The sequence below is a fragment of the Glandiceps talaboti genome, chromosome 10 (assembly GCF_964340395.1).
Source record: "Glandiceps talaboti chromosome 10, keGlaTala1.1, whole genome shotgun sequence".
NCBI lineage: Eukaryota > Metazoa > Hemichordata > Enteropneusta > Spengelidae > Glandiceps > Glandiceps talaboti.
Genome location: NC_135558.1, coordinates 9987736 through 10005022, shown reverse-complemented (window position 1 = coordinate 10005022; position 17287 = coordinate 9987736). Strand labels below are relative to the sequence as shown.

Below are 17287 nucleotides of genomic sequence, written 5' to 3'. Positions count from 1 at the left end.
GTTTCATGTCAGAGGCATTCTGATTGGTTGAAATAAATACAGATAAGCAAATGACAAAAAGCAACATCAGCATTAAAAAATTATTTTGAAAAGTATGTGAGATATTGACACTATAGAAAAAAAAAGCATAACATTTCTCAAGATTTGTAATTTATTGTCATCATTGATTTGTACATTAAAAAAAAAGAAGCTATTTAGTCAGCATTTTCCAGAAAGTATTAAAACAATTTTAAAGTAAATATATTCATTGTGCCCTTGTTATGTTATTTCAAGATATTTAGTTCTTGTGACACGTGAAATCGGGAAAACCAAAGTGTATTCATGTGACTACCACAGATGAACACATTTCAGTAAAATCAGTTGGGCTGCAATGCCATTGGCACCACTTTTCCTGTACCTAAACCATTGGGAAATAAGCAGTTGGCTTGTTTGAATTTGAACTTATTTCAGTCAAGTTAGTTGTGTTTGTAAATCACAACATTGGTATGTAAATCACTGGGAAATTAGTACAATTGCTTGTTTGAATTTGAATACATTTCTGAATCAGTAAAATCAGTTGGGCTATTGACATCACTTTTGCTGTAACTGGAAATAAGCAGTTGGCTTGTTAGAATTTGAACTTATTTCAGTAAAATCAGTTGTGCTGCAATGCCAGTGGTGCTGTTTTTATTATGAAATCAATAGGAAATCAGCAAATTGCTTGTTTGAATGTAATCACACCTACCTGAAATCAGACTGTAGATTCAAATAGTCACTTAATGCATTAATGGATTTAGTAAAAGTGTCAAGGAGTCCCTTAATAACATTCTAGTGGGTCAACTTTGAAAAGACTCGCATAAACTTTGCCATTTCATTGTCTCTGTTTCAACACTCACAGTCCATTTAGTACAATTTCCAAGTCACTTTACAAATCATTACCATTAGTCACGTACAGTCTTACTTAAAGTAAATTTGTGTACATCTGATGAAATTTTGGCTAAAATAATTTCCATGTCATTTTACGTGTATTCAGCGTCAACTACATGCTGACTTTATATATTGTTGGTGTAAATTTGTGTACAAATGATTTGACTGGAGTAAGAAGTCAGCTGTTGATTTTGTATTATCCTCCATTTAAACTCAAGACAACCAGTCGTTTGAGGTTTAAAGCGATAGTGTAGACGGGGTGATTATTTTTGAGGTGTGGTAAATATTTGCTGGTAGAGCTATACAAATCTCACAACGTCTGACTAAAGTAAAAGTCACAGATGAACATGTATTTTGAAATGAAAGTCAACAGAAAATGCACTAATGTTACTATTCACAGAAAACACTGCATCATTTAATGTGATTGGACATATGCTAGTTTGTAGAGGTAAATTCAACCAATCAGGGAGATTCTTACAAAAAAAGATAAATGTTTATTTTTAAGCCTATCAGAAAACAACACATATGATTTTAACCAATAGGAGAACGGTTTACAAATAATACCTTAAAATATCAAAGATTTCAGTAGTTCCAATATTAATATTGTCCAATAGTATATTACAAGTTTGTTTTTTCGTTTTAAAGATTATTTCTAGTGTTATATTTATATATATTTTGTTAATCCTTTCAATCCTCTCTGTGTTTTGATTTTACATTATACAAAAACTTTTTCAATTCTGTAAACTTTATTTTTAAGCAGAAAAGTTAGATGTTTATTGAGTAAATGCAAGCATACAATGTTTAGTTTATGCAAATGAATAAGTATATGGAAACCCATAGTATTGGATAAATTGAACTGGTATATGTAGTGAATAGGCCAGGTATAGATCAGTGGCCACTGTTGTTGAAAATACAAATTTAGTTTATGTTAGGGGGTCTAACCTTATTCCTATCTCTTACCCAACCATAAACTTTACTCCCTAACTTTGATGCAAATATGTATATATTGCAGTCAGTCCACTGTTCTATGTTCTTACTGATGATATAAATCATGTATACACTAGGGGGTCTAACCCTATTCCTGTCAGTTATCCTAACTCCCTAGCTTGACTTCAAATGTATATCTATTGTACAGTCAGTCAACTGCTCTACATTTTTGCTGATGGCAAGTTTATGGAAGGGTTTCTTATCCTGTCCCTGTTCCTAAACTAACCAGTACTCCCTAGGTGACTACAAATATGTATCTATTGTACAGTCAGTCCACTGTTCTCCATTCCTCCTATTACATGTAAACTCCCTAGTTGAATACAATGTGGCACAATGTTAGGTTAACATCAATGAACGTGTGAAACCAGTTGTGGTGATTTGAAGGTCAAGGAAAAGTCAATTATTCTTGCTTTAATAGTGGCCATTTTGTGTTCCTGTACATGTAATCATTTTCATGAAATATTGCCATATCACAGTACAATATTTGATATTTTAATCATGTTGTGAATCTATTATGATTTGAGGGTTAAATTTTTCATGATTTGAGGGTTAATAGCTCCTTAAAACTTAGCCTTGTTAAAAAGTTGCTAACATACCTCAAAAAAGTTGTGTTGTTTGCACATGTCTGACATTCTGTGTCCTTGATCCTCACTATTCTGTTGTGTAGTGACTGACTGGTGTGTTCAGTATTGTCATCATTGTGGCCCATTTGAGTTGTCCAGGTGCATAAAGCGTGTACCTGTTCTAGTATCATGTTGGAATACAAACACCAACAATATACTCAACTTTTCTTTATAACGTGGACAAAAATGTATAACAAAGACAACACTGTTTTTAAGATACTTTAAATAACATCACTCTCATTTTGCAAACTTGTTGTAAATTATCAAGTCACCCCTATTATTAGAATGAATGAAGTGACCTGCACTATGCTGTGCTTTTTGGATTGTTCTAGTTTACAGGAAAGGTGGGGATGAAAATGTTATGGGATGAGATAGATTGTAACAATGTACCAAAAGTTCATGAAAGCTGCTGCTTGACTTTTCACCTACATCAGTTTGACCCCCTTTTCTTATCAACAATTTCACAAGTTTTTTGAGTTATTTTATGTTTTTTGTGTTCTTTTATGCATCCATTTAGCCAAGTTGAAAAAAGTGTAAAAATGCAACATGTCAATTTGAGTTCATGAATATTGTATTCCTGCATGAAGTGTGGTCACAGTACCATAGACTTATTGCATGACCATACAGGAAGTGACATCATCACTTTCATTGTGCAAAATGTCTGTTGGTAATTTCACACATATCATGTATACCACATGCCAGTTTCAAATGTTTTGTTGTTGTTTCTATTAGTTTTTCCTTTTTGATGCAAGTCTTTGCAAGGAAATATGTCATAAGTAGGCTATTTTGTAGGAGCAAGACAGTAATTATTTTTGTTGTCAGGCATAACATTATATTTCCAGTGAAAATTTTCATCATTAAAGAAATCACTTTTGACACTATTGTAGCATTTTTAGCCTACCCAGTGTCTTCCTAACCTAACAGTACATATATATATATAAAGAAAATGTGAACACTTTATAAATATTTTTTGAGTTTGTTGTTTTCATGGTTCATTATTTCACATTTATCTCTCGTAAGGAGAGGTAGTGTACTTGTGATGTAAGTCTGTCTGTCTGTCTGTCTGTCTGTCTGTCTGTCTGTCTGTCTGTCTGTATGTCTGAAAGACTGTCTGTCGGTATGTATGTATGTCTGTCTGTCTGACAGACTATGTATGTCTGTCTGTCTGTCTGTCTGTATGTATGTATGTACGGTATGTATTTATGTATGTATGTATGTATGTATGTATGTATGTATGTATGTATGCGTGTATGTATGTATGTATGTATGTATGTATGTATGTATGTATGTATGTATGTATGTGTGCATGTATGTGTCTGTCTGTCTGTCTGTCTATGTATGTGTGTGTATGTATACATATGTATGTGTGTGTGAGAGAGGTGTTTTAAGTTGGAGAAAAATATTAGAGTGTCATTTTTAGGGGCCCCACCTATTACGGTGGTCACTGTCCCTCCTTTTGTCTGTGTATCTGTCCATCCATATTATATCATTTCTGACATGCATTATCTAATTTCAATCAAACCCGGTACAAAGGTTACATATGATGTCACTTTGTTTTGCAACATATAGAAATTGAACCAAATGGTGGCCATATTTGTAGTATCTACTGCATTCCTCAAAAACTGTAATACTAAATCACTAATACATAGACTCCATTCAAGTGTCTACACCCCCCCACATTAGGTGCAAATTTCCTTTTTAGACCTTGACCTTTATGTCTGTATCAAAATCAACTAATTTCCTGCATATTGTGCTATTTGTATATATTTTGTAATGTTTAAATGTGACCAGTTTCTTTCACATTCATGAAAAAAAAATACTGTGTTTGTCAAAAAACCTCAACAAACATGCAGCAAGGCCAACTGCCGGTTCACTTTCTTATTTAAACTTAATTGATTATAACAAAGGGTCATTGTCTTGAAAGAAACGATCTAAGATCTTAGATGGTTGACTAAGCCCAACAATGCTTGTAGTGTAAACACCTTTGCGTGGGATATTTTTGCTATATGTTGGGTTTTATTACAGGCCTACCTAGAATTAGTATACTCATAACACACACGATTCCAGTTTTAATTATCTACCTATAAATCTCTCTTGGACATCAATATATCTCAGTGCGACGATTGATAGGAAATGCATAATTTGATTGTACATACATGTTGATTACAAGAATGTTCAATTGTGTATTCAAGCCCACAAGTCACTGTGGTATCAAACTAATATAGATGAACAATTTGCAAGTGAATCATCAATCATCAAGCAATGAAAGGTGAAGTTTTACAAACGGACCTTTAGAAGTACTCCATGCCACAAGTCGTATGCTTGTATCAGTGATTAAAAGACACGTTAGTCACCTCAGGCATGGATCGGGATAGGCATACAGCAGGGGCAAATTGCTGTTTTTGACCTTGCCCTTTATACAGTGTTGAAGTGACAATGTCATTTACATGTAGTCTAGTTCTAAACTGGTACAGTATTACGTATTAAAAACTTCATTACTTTACCAGTAATGACGTTTTTAATACGTAATACTCTACCAGTTTAGAACTAGACTACATGTATTTACCAATACAAGTACAACATGTTGAAATCCCTCGGCAGAAATACTGGTTTTAATACGCGTATCTTAATTTTCGTATTCTATATCCGTGTGTATACACCTATATTGCTGTCCCCTATGCCTTCGATTCACTTTCGAATTCTACTATACTCAGCGTGAAACTCACTGGTTTCCTTGACAACGAACAAAGAGATACAAAATGAAGTGGGTTGGCGTTGATGAGCTGATATTAAACTACATTCCGGAAAATCTACGGGGAAATTGTCGTCCAAATTTGAACGTTTTCACCACACAGATTAGACTATTACAAACATCACGATAAAACAGATAGATGACATTGAAACAATAGCTGGGGGCTATAATGACGTACGTACAACAAGACACTTTCAGACAGAATGTACTTCGTTTTTTATAAAACAGTTTCCAGTTAACTGACAAATCCAATGAACACACGATCCTTCCTCTCGTGACCAAGTGAAAAGTCTCCAAGTAACCAATCACGATTCATTGTGATTGTGACGCGAGACATAAATTTGAAATCGACAGTGTCAGTTCCACTTTGGATCAGATCCAAATTCGATTCGATCAATGGATTGTCATTGGAAAATACTTTAATCCCCTGTTAGTAAGAAAAACTTGCACCGTCAACTCAAGAAAACGCTTCCCAACTTAAGAAAACGCTTGTGTACATTAATATCAATTCATAGACGAAACAATGTTATAGGAAGGAATGCACATCTATAGTAAGGAAGATACGACCAATGAATTAAAAACATCATTTTGATTTAAAGGGCACAGACCCCATGTATCAACTTGTTGTCTGAAGGTCAACAGATGTTTCCATGTCAATACTGTGATACAAGGAAACATTTATTTATGTTCAAAACCTGTTATTATTATTTTTTTTTAAAACTAAACAAATCATGTTATTGAGAGATTTACAAACTTTACAGTGTATGCTTGAGAGAGTAATTTCCCACAATTCCCTCTGGCACCAGGCAACCATACTCTGACGTCATGAACGCGGCTCATTCACGCTCACCGCCAGTCGAGTCGGCTGCTAGCTGTGTAAATCACGATACGACAGGCATATGAAAACCATAGTTTTGTGCGAATTCAGCCCATTTTGTACCATTTTAAAGTACTTGAGAGAGTTCTTCGGATCATTCTTAACCGACAGTTAATTGTGTACAGTGATTTTAGTCTGTTTCCTGACAACATACTCGCCGTCGTAAAAATACTCTTCGACTGTGCGAGGGCCAACTCAGCTGACTTGCTCAGCACTCTCCCAAGATCATTTCGCGATTCGTCAGCAACCAGCTGGATTGTTTACGTTTGTACATCCCTCCTGCTGTCTCACAGACAGCCCAACGGGTCGACGGAAATATCCGGGGGCACACGGAGTCGGAAGTTACTTCCTCACAGAGACACTGGTTCACCAAACTGTTTGACACTGATTTTGAAAGGCAAAGACGAGTCGAAGAAACTGTCAGTGCCAGCATAGCCTTTAGAATCTGAAGAACGTGTGGCAAATCCCGGACTTATGGCGCAAGGTTGAGCTGAGCTTCGCCGGCTTTTGATGTTTGATGCGGTAAGTTATGTATTGCCTATCGATGCCACAAGATAAAAAAACAACCACAACAACACTGCAATCGATTTTGTATTTGATTTCAGCAAACGGGGTCGAGTTGGCTAAATTCTAAACGTAACGTTACACTTCGGTACACACCACAGTACGTGTCGTTTGACTTCGGACTCGGAGACATGTGTGCGTAGACACACATTTTCAATGTCACATAGGTGTAGTAAATAACTAACTGAAAACAGAGTGTTTTCACCGTATGTGTTTGTTAGAAAAGCGGAAACCTAAAACTAATTCTAATGTTTTAACTTTAATTTGAATCGAAAGCATGTGTGATAAACATGAAACAAACGAAGTGTCAGATATGTTAGTTGTGTAGACTGCAAGCAGCCAGACGTGACGGGTGGGTGACGTGCAGGGTGAATGCATTGTTTTGAGTGGGTCACCGCAGAGACACACGCACGAGGTCGACTGCGGTAGCTAAGTTTTACTTGAAACATGCATCCAGGTATTATGTTTTGATGTAAACAAACCCAGGAGATAGCGATCTCTGTGAACATTGTTGACAGAAGCATCTGTCAAGAGATAACAAGTTTATGATCATACCAAAAACAAGTTTATCAGTTCAAAGTCAATAGCATTACAGCGTAACAAGTAGGTGATGCGTAGAATGGAAATCAATTGGAATTTACATAATTAAAATAAATAGGTGACGGTTATATCCTATCACCTGAACGCAACACATCACAATCAAATCAGAACTAAAAAAATTGCAATGATATTTTATTGAACAGCTGTGCTATAAGTCTAAAGAATGATAACGTATAATACATAATATTTCATGAGGAATTGAAGCCATTGGCCTCTTGGTAGCCGGACAGGCTGTCTCTGAGTCATACCCCGGAGTATTTGTTTTGCATTTCTATAGCAGCACTGCGAAAAACATTATATTATGTATGTAGTGGTACTGTGCTCCAGTGATTATAGAAAATGATATGACTATACAGGCCAAATCATATTGACAGAAATAAAACTCAGTGTACTGGAAAATGTAAGCTAACAGTGAACTTCATATAAAAAATATGACAAAAATGGCAGATACATGTACTGCAGTGGTTCAGTGCATGTAGTCTTGTAAAACCATAGACATTTTGTATCTCCAATAACTATGGTAAAACTAAATGAAAATAAGTGAAATTGCTCCGTAATTATTATATTGTAAGTATGTTTGCTTGGATATGGTTTAAAAATTATGTGATAATGTTACCATAGTTGAGTTTTTTTCACTTTACAAAGAGTGTAGCAAACGATAAAAATGACAACAAAATGACGTCCTTCAGGAAATTGGTTGTCAAGTCTTTCAGTGGCTTCTTACAATCTTTCATTGGCTTCTTACAATACACACATTTAGGTGGTGAGTTATTGCAATAAACATAATATTTTTATATTGTGAATAGCTGCCATTTTTCTCAAAATACAAATTTTTATGTCTTTTATAATAGTGTACAGTAGGTTGTTATTGTCATTCTCTATAATCTCCCAGAGTTTGTAGTTATTGTTAAACATGTACAATGAAAATTAAATTATTGGAACCAGTGTTGTCTGGGTTGAACATAATGTCACTAAACAATGTTACATTTTAGTGTCTGGCTGGCTTTTAAAAAAAATCTTCAGAAGAGACTAAGTACTTCAGATAAAGAAAATGTAGCAAATTTTAGTAAGATTTTTTTTTGTCAAGCCAGACAATGAAACGAGTACATTATGTAGATTTTTGCTGAGCCAGGCGACAGAGTGTCGTAGGTGACACAATTTTCACTGTACGTTGGTAACTGTACAAGTGTTTCAAGTCTTACATGATTTCCTCCTTTGTGTTGCTGGGTTTTAAAACCTTTGCAAAAACATGATGTAAGTACGGGCAGTTTATAACTGTTCTTGAGAGGTGAGTACTTGTGAGTACCCAGAGTAATAAATCGACACCAGGATAAAGTTGTATTAATATATGTGTGTCTGTGGCAACTATCCCAGGGGAGTCTCTACTCAAATAACAGAATTCAATCCTTGCTACCAGCAGCATTGTTCTTTTGTTGGCGTGGAACAATAACGCATTGTATCATACTATCAATGTATCTAAGTGTTAGCCCCAGTGTTCAATGACTGTTTCACAAGCATTCAGTTTCATTTCTTTCTCCAAATCATGTCCTCTGTGGCCCAGAGAAATGACCGTGACACTGCATATTAGTTGCTAAGATAATTTTAAGGTGTGTAGCTGTACTTCTGTAGGATAAGATGGGGGGGGGGGGGGGGCAATCTAGGTTTTGGGTTACTAAGATAGACACAAACTAAAAGCACTGATGTGACATGTTGATATAAGCTATTGAATAGATGTTGGTTTAATTTTTACTTACAGTAGAATAGTATCTGTGATGACTTCCATGATCTTGCAGTGTATATTTTGGGGACTTCAAGTGTTCATGCTATCTTGATTAAAGGGTGCTATATCTGGACAACAGAGGAAGTGCTATTGTATAACATACTTGTATAATCTACTACATTGAGCATCAAAGTTTAGGACATGTTTATCTTTAAGCCGAAACCCCAGTTGCCACTGTAGTATCTAAGAAATTTTACCTCCTGTAGCTACAATTGGAAAGATACTTTCTATAAATTTTGTTCTTTTTGTTGTTGTATTTTCTGAAGCAAAGTGATCAAATCCTATCAGCATGCCACCAATTCATAACAGATAAAGTGTCCTTGCCTCTTTCATGACTGTTTACATATGGACATCAAGCCAGTATACGCAGCACCATAAATGAGTATTAGATGGTAATCAAATTGATAAAACTTTTCAATGTAAAGACTTGATGTAATTTTGAACGGAGAAAATGTAACATAGAAAAGATAAATTACTGCTACTGCCAAGTACTGGGGCTTAAAATGGAATAGTACAATTTATTGAGTAGAACTTAGATGTCAAGATATTTTAGTCAAGTACAATTTAGGGGAAGACTAATATGGTTTGCAATTCACAATAATATTCTTAGTAAAAGAAGATTAATTCTAATTGGAATCTCTTAGCTAAATATAGTCTGTCGCAAATTATGGCAGTCACTATATTACATTTAGTGATATTAATGTTGGCTCCAGGCTGGTAGTCTGTAAATGTATTAAGGCCTACATGAATTGGAAATCTCATTAGTATAAAGTATTTGCTCTCAAAACTATTTGAGTGAAAAGTTAAAATTTTTGTATTTTTTTTCTTTTTACCATTTCATTTTAGATAGAAATCATACTAATGGTGAAATTTTGTTACAAAAATAATATTTTATACACATTTTCACAATATATTTGTAAAACCTGTCTTGCTGTTATCTACTTTGTAGAAGATAACAAACTGTAGACTAAGGATGTCTGTGTCTCACTGCCGTTCATCATCTGTTGACCAAATGGTCAAATTTAATCAAATTTAATCGGGTAGGGCAAATTTAATTATTTAGATTGAACAGAAAATGAGTATTGTCCTCAGGAATGGTGTCTCCATTGCACAAATAGCCACAGTACATGTGAACAATTTTAATTTAATTTCTCATTCATAAAATAGATAATTATTATATCTAGCGGTAGTATTTATTGAATTTTAAAATGACATCGTTTCCGTCTAAGATACAAAAACATAGATACATGTAGGCTGAAAAGTGAATAATTGTACTATAGCAGTTTAGTGCGGTAAAGTGTTCTGCCAGAAATGTATAGACACGCATATCCCGCAAAGTGAATAATTATTGTATCTATGCAGTTAAAAGTGCTCCTCTTTGATTGCAGTTATTAATTAGTTTCTCAACTTACCTAGTTTGTCACGCATGGATAACTTGTACTGTGGAGATTGCAGTTGATGAATTTGTCAGTAAAAGCTACTTGCCAATGGCTGTTAACACACCCTACAGCCTGTTGATCAGCTGTAAACAGCTGCTGAATTATAGGTATAGTAGTCTGGAAACTGTAAACATATGGGCTCGTTTTCTACGTCTACGATCATGTAGTCTAGTACAGTTGTACTATCCTTCATAGAGTCTCGATACCATGTTGGCATCCAGACAAATGATCATGGGGCAAGAGATCGTAGAAAACTTGCCCCTACATAGAGTTTCTAGACTAGTACAGTTATAGTGGAACACCATAAAAAATAAAACACTTCAAACTTTTGTAGTGCTTCATGGTTGCTTCCTACATCCATATTTACAAGTTTTAAACAAATATGTTATCAGATAACAAGATTACAAATCTAACTAAAGCTGTGACAAGTACATTTGTCTTTATATTTCCAGCTCTTCCAAATAACAATTAAATGTATGTTTGATATAAAATACAAGAGAATGCAGTCCTTGCTATTTACAATAGAATCATTAGAAAAACAGTTACTGAAACAGAAAGGTATCTGATTCATTGGCTAACTTTGCTCCATTTTATCATCTGGCTCAATAAAAATCTTAACTGACATTGGTACATTGTACATTTCATTTTCTAGCATGAAAAAAAATATGTTACATTTTCTTTGTGGAAGATATCTTAAATTGAGGGGATTCATACTATATATTCGTACTTAAATTTTTGTCAAACTCAATGATGATGTAGCAATGATAGTAAGATTTTTGTAGCATCAGACAATAAAATGGTGAAACTTAGTTAAAATTTTGTGAAGCCAGATGATGTTCTGTATTATAAGTTTAGTGGATTCTATGTTATTATGATAAATTGCATGGCCAAATGCATTCCAAAACCTACAAGTACTTTTGGTGTTTGGGTTATCTGAAATCAAAGCAAGAAAGGTATGTGTACTTTTTAATATGGAGCTGGGTGTGTTCCCAATGAAAGACAAAGTAAGATATTTTGTCAACTTGTAAACAGACATTGCTGGACCTTGAGTCATATAGGAGCTACCACGTTTATCCAGAGAAGATTCTAATATCCATAGATTAGATATACAAGATTAGCCTATGAAATTTACTGTGCTGTGGAGATGCATTGTAAGCTGGTTGTACCTCCTAGCCCTTGTTTTTGTAACCTGTTGACTGCAGTCGGGACTGCACTGTTGGGATACAATTGTTAGCTGGTTGTATCTCCTAGCCCTCACATCCTTTGCTTGTCATGAGAACATTTTCAAAGGATTCAGGGAGGCACACCCCAAAAGTCATTATCAAACACCCATATGTTAAATTTACATAGTACCATATGTAAATAATATGTAAATTATCACATGTCCACTTCATGTTTTGCCTACACTTGGCAAAATGTGGTGTACATTTGAAAGTGATAATCTGACTAGTCATGATTGAAGGAACTGCACACTGATTGGCCAGGCTATTGGGCGAGAATTTTAGATACATTACTATCAGCTTTGAAAATGTTCTGACGACAAGCGTAGGATGTGAGGGCATGGCCAGCTAGCGATGTGCAATCTCAAAAGTGCAATAAACAGGCTAGTACAGGATAGACCTTTTGCCTATTTCTTCAACAAAAATCGAAGATCTCGATGATGCAGTTTCTAGTGTTAGAAATATCATGTAGTATCATTTTGTCAAGTTTTTACATCAGATGAACTTTAGATGCCTGCAAATGAAATTGTCATTGGCAATCAATAAGAAATATATTGCCGTTTTAAGCCACATCGCTTCTTTTGATCATACATGTTTTATTGTGCAGGATAGCTTTAGAGCTCAACATAATAGCCTAATTCTCTAAATGGAAGTATTTATTGCGTCTCATTTGTTTGTAGGCAAATGAAAATTTTATAGGAAACCTAGGCATCAAGGTATGATTTAGATGTGAATCATTCTCTTGACAAAGAAAATCTACATTGTAAATCTCTTTATCATCTCTATTTCTTTTTATCAGTCAGCCTTATATGAAACCCAGATGAAAATCTCTCTGTTATTCTTTTTTTTATTTGAATTCTGTATCTTTCACCTTTAGCTTCAGGTTATTACATACCATAAGCACAGGTTTATATTGAATTGATAGTTTCTTCAAAAAGCCTGTACAGGAACAGAACTATGTACATGTAATCAAAAGTTCAAGCTGTTTTTAGTTCAGGCCATGTTAGACGATACTATACGTGTGAGATGATTGTGTTTGGTCAAAAGCTTTCAAGTTGAAAACCACAGCGCTGAATCAGCCATGTTGAGTTAGCCCAGAGTCTTGGCTGTTGGGCTTCACAAAGTCATTTGCTAGAACAATTTGTCAGTCAGTATGTTGTAGTCCAGAGGCTATGTCTCTCAGCTATTCTGATAGCCAAGTCTCTCAGCTAGTCAGATAGCCAAGTCTCTCAGCTAGTCAGATAGCCAAGTCTCTCACCTAGTCAGATAGCCAAGTCTCTCAGCTTAGTCAGATAGCCAAGTCTCTCAGCTAGTCAGATAGCCAAGTCTCTCACCTAGTCAGATAGCCAAGTCTCGCACCTAGTCAGATAGCCAAGTCTCTCACCTAGCCAGATAGCCAAGTCTCGCACCTTGTCAGATAGCCAAATCTCTCACCGAGTCAGATAGCCAAGTCTCTCAGCTAGTCAGATAGCCAAGTCTCTCACCTAGTCAGATAGCCAAGTCTCTCACCTAGTCAGATAGCTAAGTCTCTCAGCTAGTCAGATAGCCAAGTCTCTCACCTAGTCAGATAGTCAAGTCTCTCACCTAGCCAGATAGCCAAGTCTCCCAGCTAGTCAGATAGCCAAGTCTCATAGCTACATGTACACAGGGCTCGAAATTAACTTTTCTCCTTGGTAGCCCCTGTGGGCTACCATTCATAAAGGTCAGTAGCCCCATGACCTTCACTGGTAGCCCCATATATTTGTGTACATAGTTATCATACAACAGTGGTTTACCAACACTGAATGTGGACTATAATGTCTGTTTAACAATGTAAAAATGGTTGATAATAAAGTTACGAATTTCTGTTGTAATGATAGGACAAACGTCTCAAGTATCCATGATTACTCATATGGCATAAACTATGAACACACCATGACCATTCATCTACTTGACTGCTTGACCATTTTACACCAGTCCATCAAAAGACCGTGTTTCGATGTCATATACCATCAGCCTCATCTATTACGTACTGATTGTCGTCGCATGAAATTCGAGTTTCGTAATTCCCAGTCTGTATATTCGTTCATGCATTTCCTAAAATGTTTTACATTAAAATCCGAAATGTGAATGAACGCATCGACTTCGGCTATGATTCCATCACCACTCGAGCCGAGCATTACGGAAATGACAAAATTGACATCGTACCGAAAATGGGTGAACGGGTCCTGCTGTCAGTAACCAACAACTTCGTGTAAAGTACTAACAACGTAAGGAAGTGCTTCACGGATTAAAACGCATGTTTTTCATCAATGTTTGCGGAATTGTTATCACGAAATGTACCCCGGAAGTATCTGAATTAGCTGACATCGCGATCGCAGCACATGGTGCGTCCAGGGTGTGACGTCATAACATCGTTGTCAAATATAAATATTCATGAGAGAATAATATGTAGCGATGTAGACGTCAAACATATCGCGTCCTGCAATTGAACAAGCAAGACAGTTCGTTCACACACACACACGACGAGTAAAGAACGTACATATTTTTCCTTTTCACTTTATTTTGCCTTATGTTGACTACACACGATATTACGGCGATTTAAAACATATTAGCACAGAATGACTAAAGTGTTATGGAAAGGTCACATCTAATGATCTTACTGTACTTAGATTATTTTTTTTTATTTTATAGTACGCAAATATTTGAAATTTGTATCAGTGTATTCATTTTTTTTTACCTATGCGTACATTGTACTCAATTTGAAGAAAAATTAAAAAGAACATTTATTTGTTTAAAAAAGAAACAAATTTATTTGTCATTTTATGAATGAACGACCACAAACTGAAAGCGCAATAACGATGTTCTCAGGTCAGAAGGTCAAATCCGGTATTACTGTAGTCCCACCGAGTACGCAATATGTGTGATTGTCCGTACACATTTTAGAAAGAATGTTGCAACCGAAGAGGGCAATTAGCTCTAGGAACGTGCACGAATTATTTTTGCGTACTAGTAATACTATGTTGTGAAACAAGAAAATAGGCAATATTTTATGCTTACATGAAACACTGAATGACATTTTATGATTAACCCCTCGTCCGTACATACAAATTCGAACACCAAGGCAATAATTATGTCCAACAATCAACCAATGCAGTACATATCCAACAATAAATGTGCAAAGCAACAATACACTGCTGTGAAGGTCAGTGAGTATTTAAACATTGTCTTGATGCCGTTGTCCGTACGGCTGTATGTCTGGACGACGCATACGCTGACCTCGATTATACCACATTTCGATTGCATTCCTAGGATCAAAATCCTCCATTGTAGGTCCGTGGAGCACGATTCTCATTAACTGACACATCGTCTGCGTGTTTAACGCCGCTCTCCAATCCGTCTTGATACGACCCATTAGCGAAAACCCCCTTTCGCATTCACTGGTGTGAATAGGTATTAGTAATACCACTTTGAGTAGTGATAAAACATTGCTGTATTCTGCCAGTTCTTGGCGAAGGATAAGTTGCCAAATATCTAGGAATTTCAACGTAGGATTGACTGCCAATGTATCGATCACAACAGCTTTAAGGCCTGTCCACTCACCGAGCACTTCGTCAGCATTAAATTCTGTCCGTCGAGCTAATATATCGCGGAAGTGTCTGCCAAGCGTAGTTATGTCATCACGCCCATACAGGCGGAGCTCATTTTGGTCTTGTGGCCAATTTGTCGGATCGAAGACGTTTGCTGCAGCTAGGATAGGGTTCTCACGAAAAGAACGAAATCGGCTGTTTACTTCATCTATGCACGTATTTATTAAAACACGTTTGTTGTCATCGGGATCGGCGTGATTATTATGGCGTATTCGACGTACATTTAAATCAACGCCACGAAAAGAATTGGCCTGTAGAGATTGATAATACATGGTTTCGGATGGCCCTGGTTCATCTCGAAGTAGAATGAGGTTATCTCTACACACCTTCAAACCGTATTTCACAGTTTCAATGGACGTGTCGTTCTTCTGAAATAGTAATGACAAGCGACTTAAAATTCGATATATGTCTAATTGAATAAATATGGACTTGAGAAAATTCTTATCGGTCAATTTCGCGAGGAAGCCTCTAGCCTTATTTTTACTGTCCTCAGTATGATCACTGCCTGGTGTGGTAACGTCTTGTAGGTGAGTAACCATTGGCAACCAGTTGCGATCGACAGCTTCCAGTGCTCGTTTATGGTGATCAACCCATCGTGTCCCCAATACATTAGTGGGTTTCAATGTGACGATTTGGTGTGCCTGACCGGCCTCTCTCAATGAAGTGAGATTGCGGGGCGAGTTATTATAAAATTTGTAGATGTTAAGTAAAAAGTCCTCAATATCTGCAAACCCACGCGACTGTTTCAACGATGACTTCAGACAGAGCTCCAGTCTATGTGCGGTACAGTGGACACTTACGAGATGAGGTACGTCTCTCCGAACCCGAGTCATGACGCCTGAACGCGTACCTATCATAACCGCTGCACCATCTGAAGCCATACCGATTAGTTTCTCTTTCCATTGATTTTCGTTCATACCAAGTTCTGTCTGAAATCCCCTGTCAATGGCATTTGTTATTGCTTCTGCAGTTCCACGAGGCATGGCTTGCAAACTTAGGAACTTAGTTACGGGACGATAATCTTCCAGAATTCTAACATACACGATCTCTTCCTCAACAACGGAGCGGTCCGTAGAAGAATCGTTCAAAACTGAATAGAAACTACTACCCTCTATTACACGAACAGTTTCGAGGCGAATAGCTTCTGCGATGATATCAATAAAGTAAGCCGCTTGCTTGTCATTACGATACGTATTTCCTACTGTCACGTTATTTAGTTCTTGTAGTGTTAACAGTCCAGGAAAATCTGTGAACGGCTTCTCATGTTTCGCGATGTAGTAGGCCGTACGAAATAAAATTTGAAGACGATCAAACTGTGCTCGATCGATGTTCAAAAGTGACGAAACTAGAGGACGAGGATTTGCACTCATTTCCACCTTACGTCGTGCAACAGATCTGGCATGAAAACTACTCACTTCGTGCTTCTTTAAAGGGTCAAGGCGAAAGTTAACACACCCGACTTGGTTGGTAAAAGCGGATGTCCCGACAGGGCAGATCGTGCAGAACATGGCATCTTTTTCGTTATCGTATTTCAGCCAGTCCTCCCGTCCCCTCATCCAAGATTGTTGAAATTTTCTCGTGCGACTGGTTTTCAGTTTTTTCTGTGGACTTTCGTTTGGTAGCCCATCAGCAGTCTTTTCGGGCGACTGCTCATCCGGTGATGAGGTTGTTGTTGATTTTTTTCGAAAGTAATTTAAGAGACTCATTGTGCCAGACGAAACGTCAGTTTTGATATTAGCGGCGGGCAGTACGGCTGTGATAAATAGGAGCAATTTTATCAAACATGAACACTGAATGTAGCAACTTTTATTAAAAACTTATTGTTACATTTCATGCAAGTTACGTTGTCACAGTGAACGCGTGCTAGTAATCAGCTGGTATGTTCGTCCGTACAACACACACGCGGCCGT

At 36.6% G+C, this 17287-nt stretch overlaps 2 protein-coding genes across 4 annotated transcripts in view; one reads left to right on the top strand and one right to left on the bottom strand.

Moving 5' to 3' along the window:
* Positions 1–6123: 6123 nt before the first annotated feature.
* The window catches only part of LOC144440854 (uncharacterized), a 71201-nt gene continuing 60037 nt past the window's right edge, over positions 6124–17287 (top strand). For all 3 annotated transcript variants that reach the window (XM_078130285.1, XM_078130286.1, XM_078130284.1), the window contains exon 1: positions 6124–6667. The gene's annotated coding sequence lies outside the window, so the exon portion shown is untranslated. The remainder of the gene's footprint in view (positions 6668–17287) is intronic.
* Positions 14945–17083, bottom strand: LOC144441372 (zinc finger protein 862-like). Its single transcript, XM_078130928.1, has one exon. The coding sequence runs from the start codon at positions 17081–17083 to the stop codon at positions 14945–14947; it is 2139 nt and encodes a 712-aa protein (XP_077987054.1).

What these genes read in the sequence shown, in the direction of transcription:
- LOC144441372 (XM_078130928.1), bottom strand. Translation starts at nt 17,083, where the DNA reads ATGAGTCTCTTAAATTACTTTCGAAAAAAATCAACAACAACCTCATCA.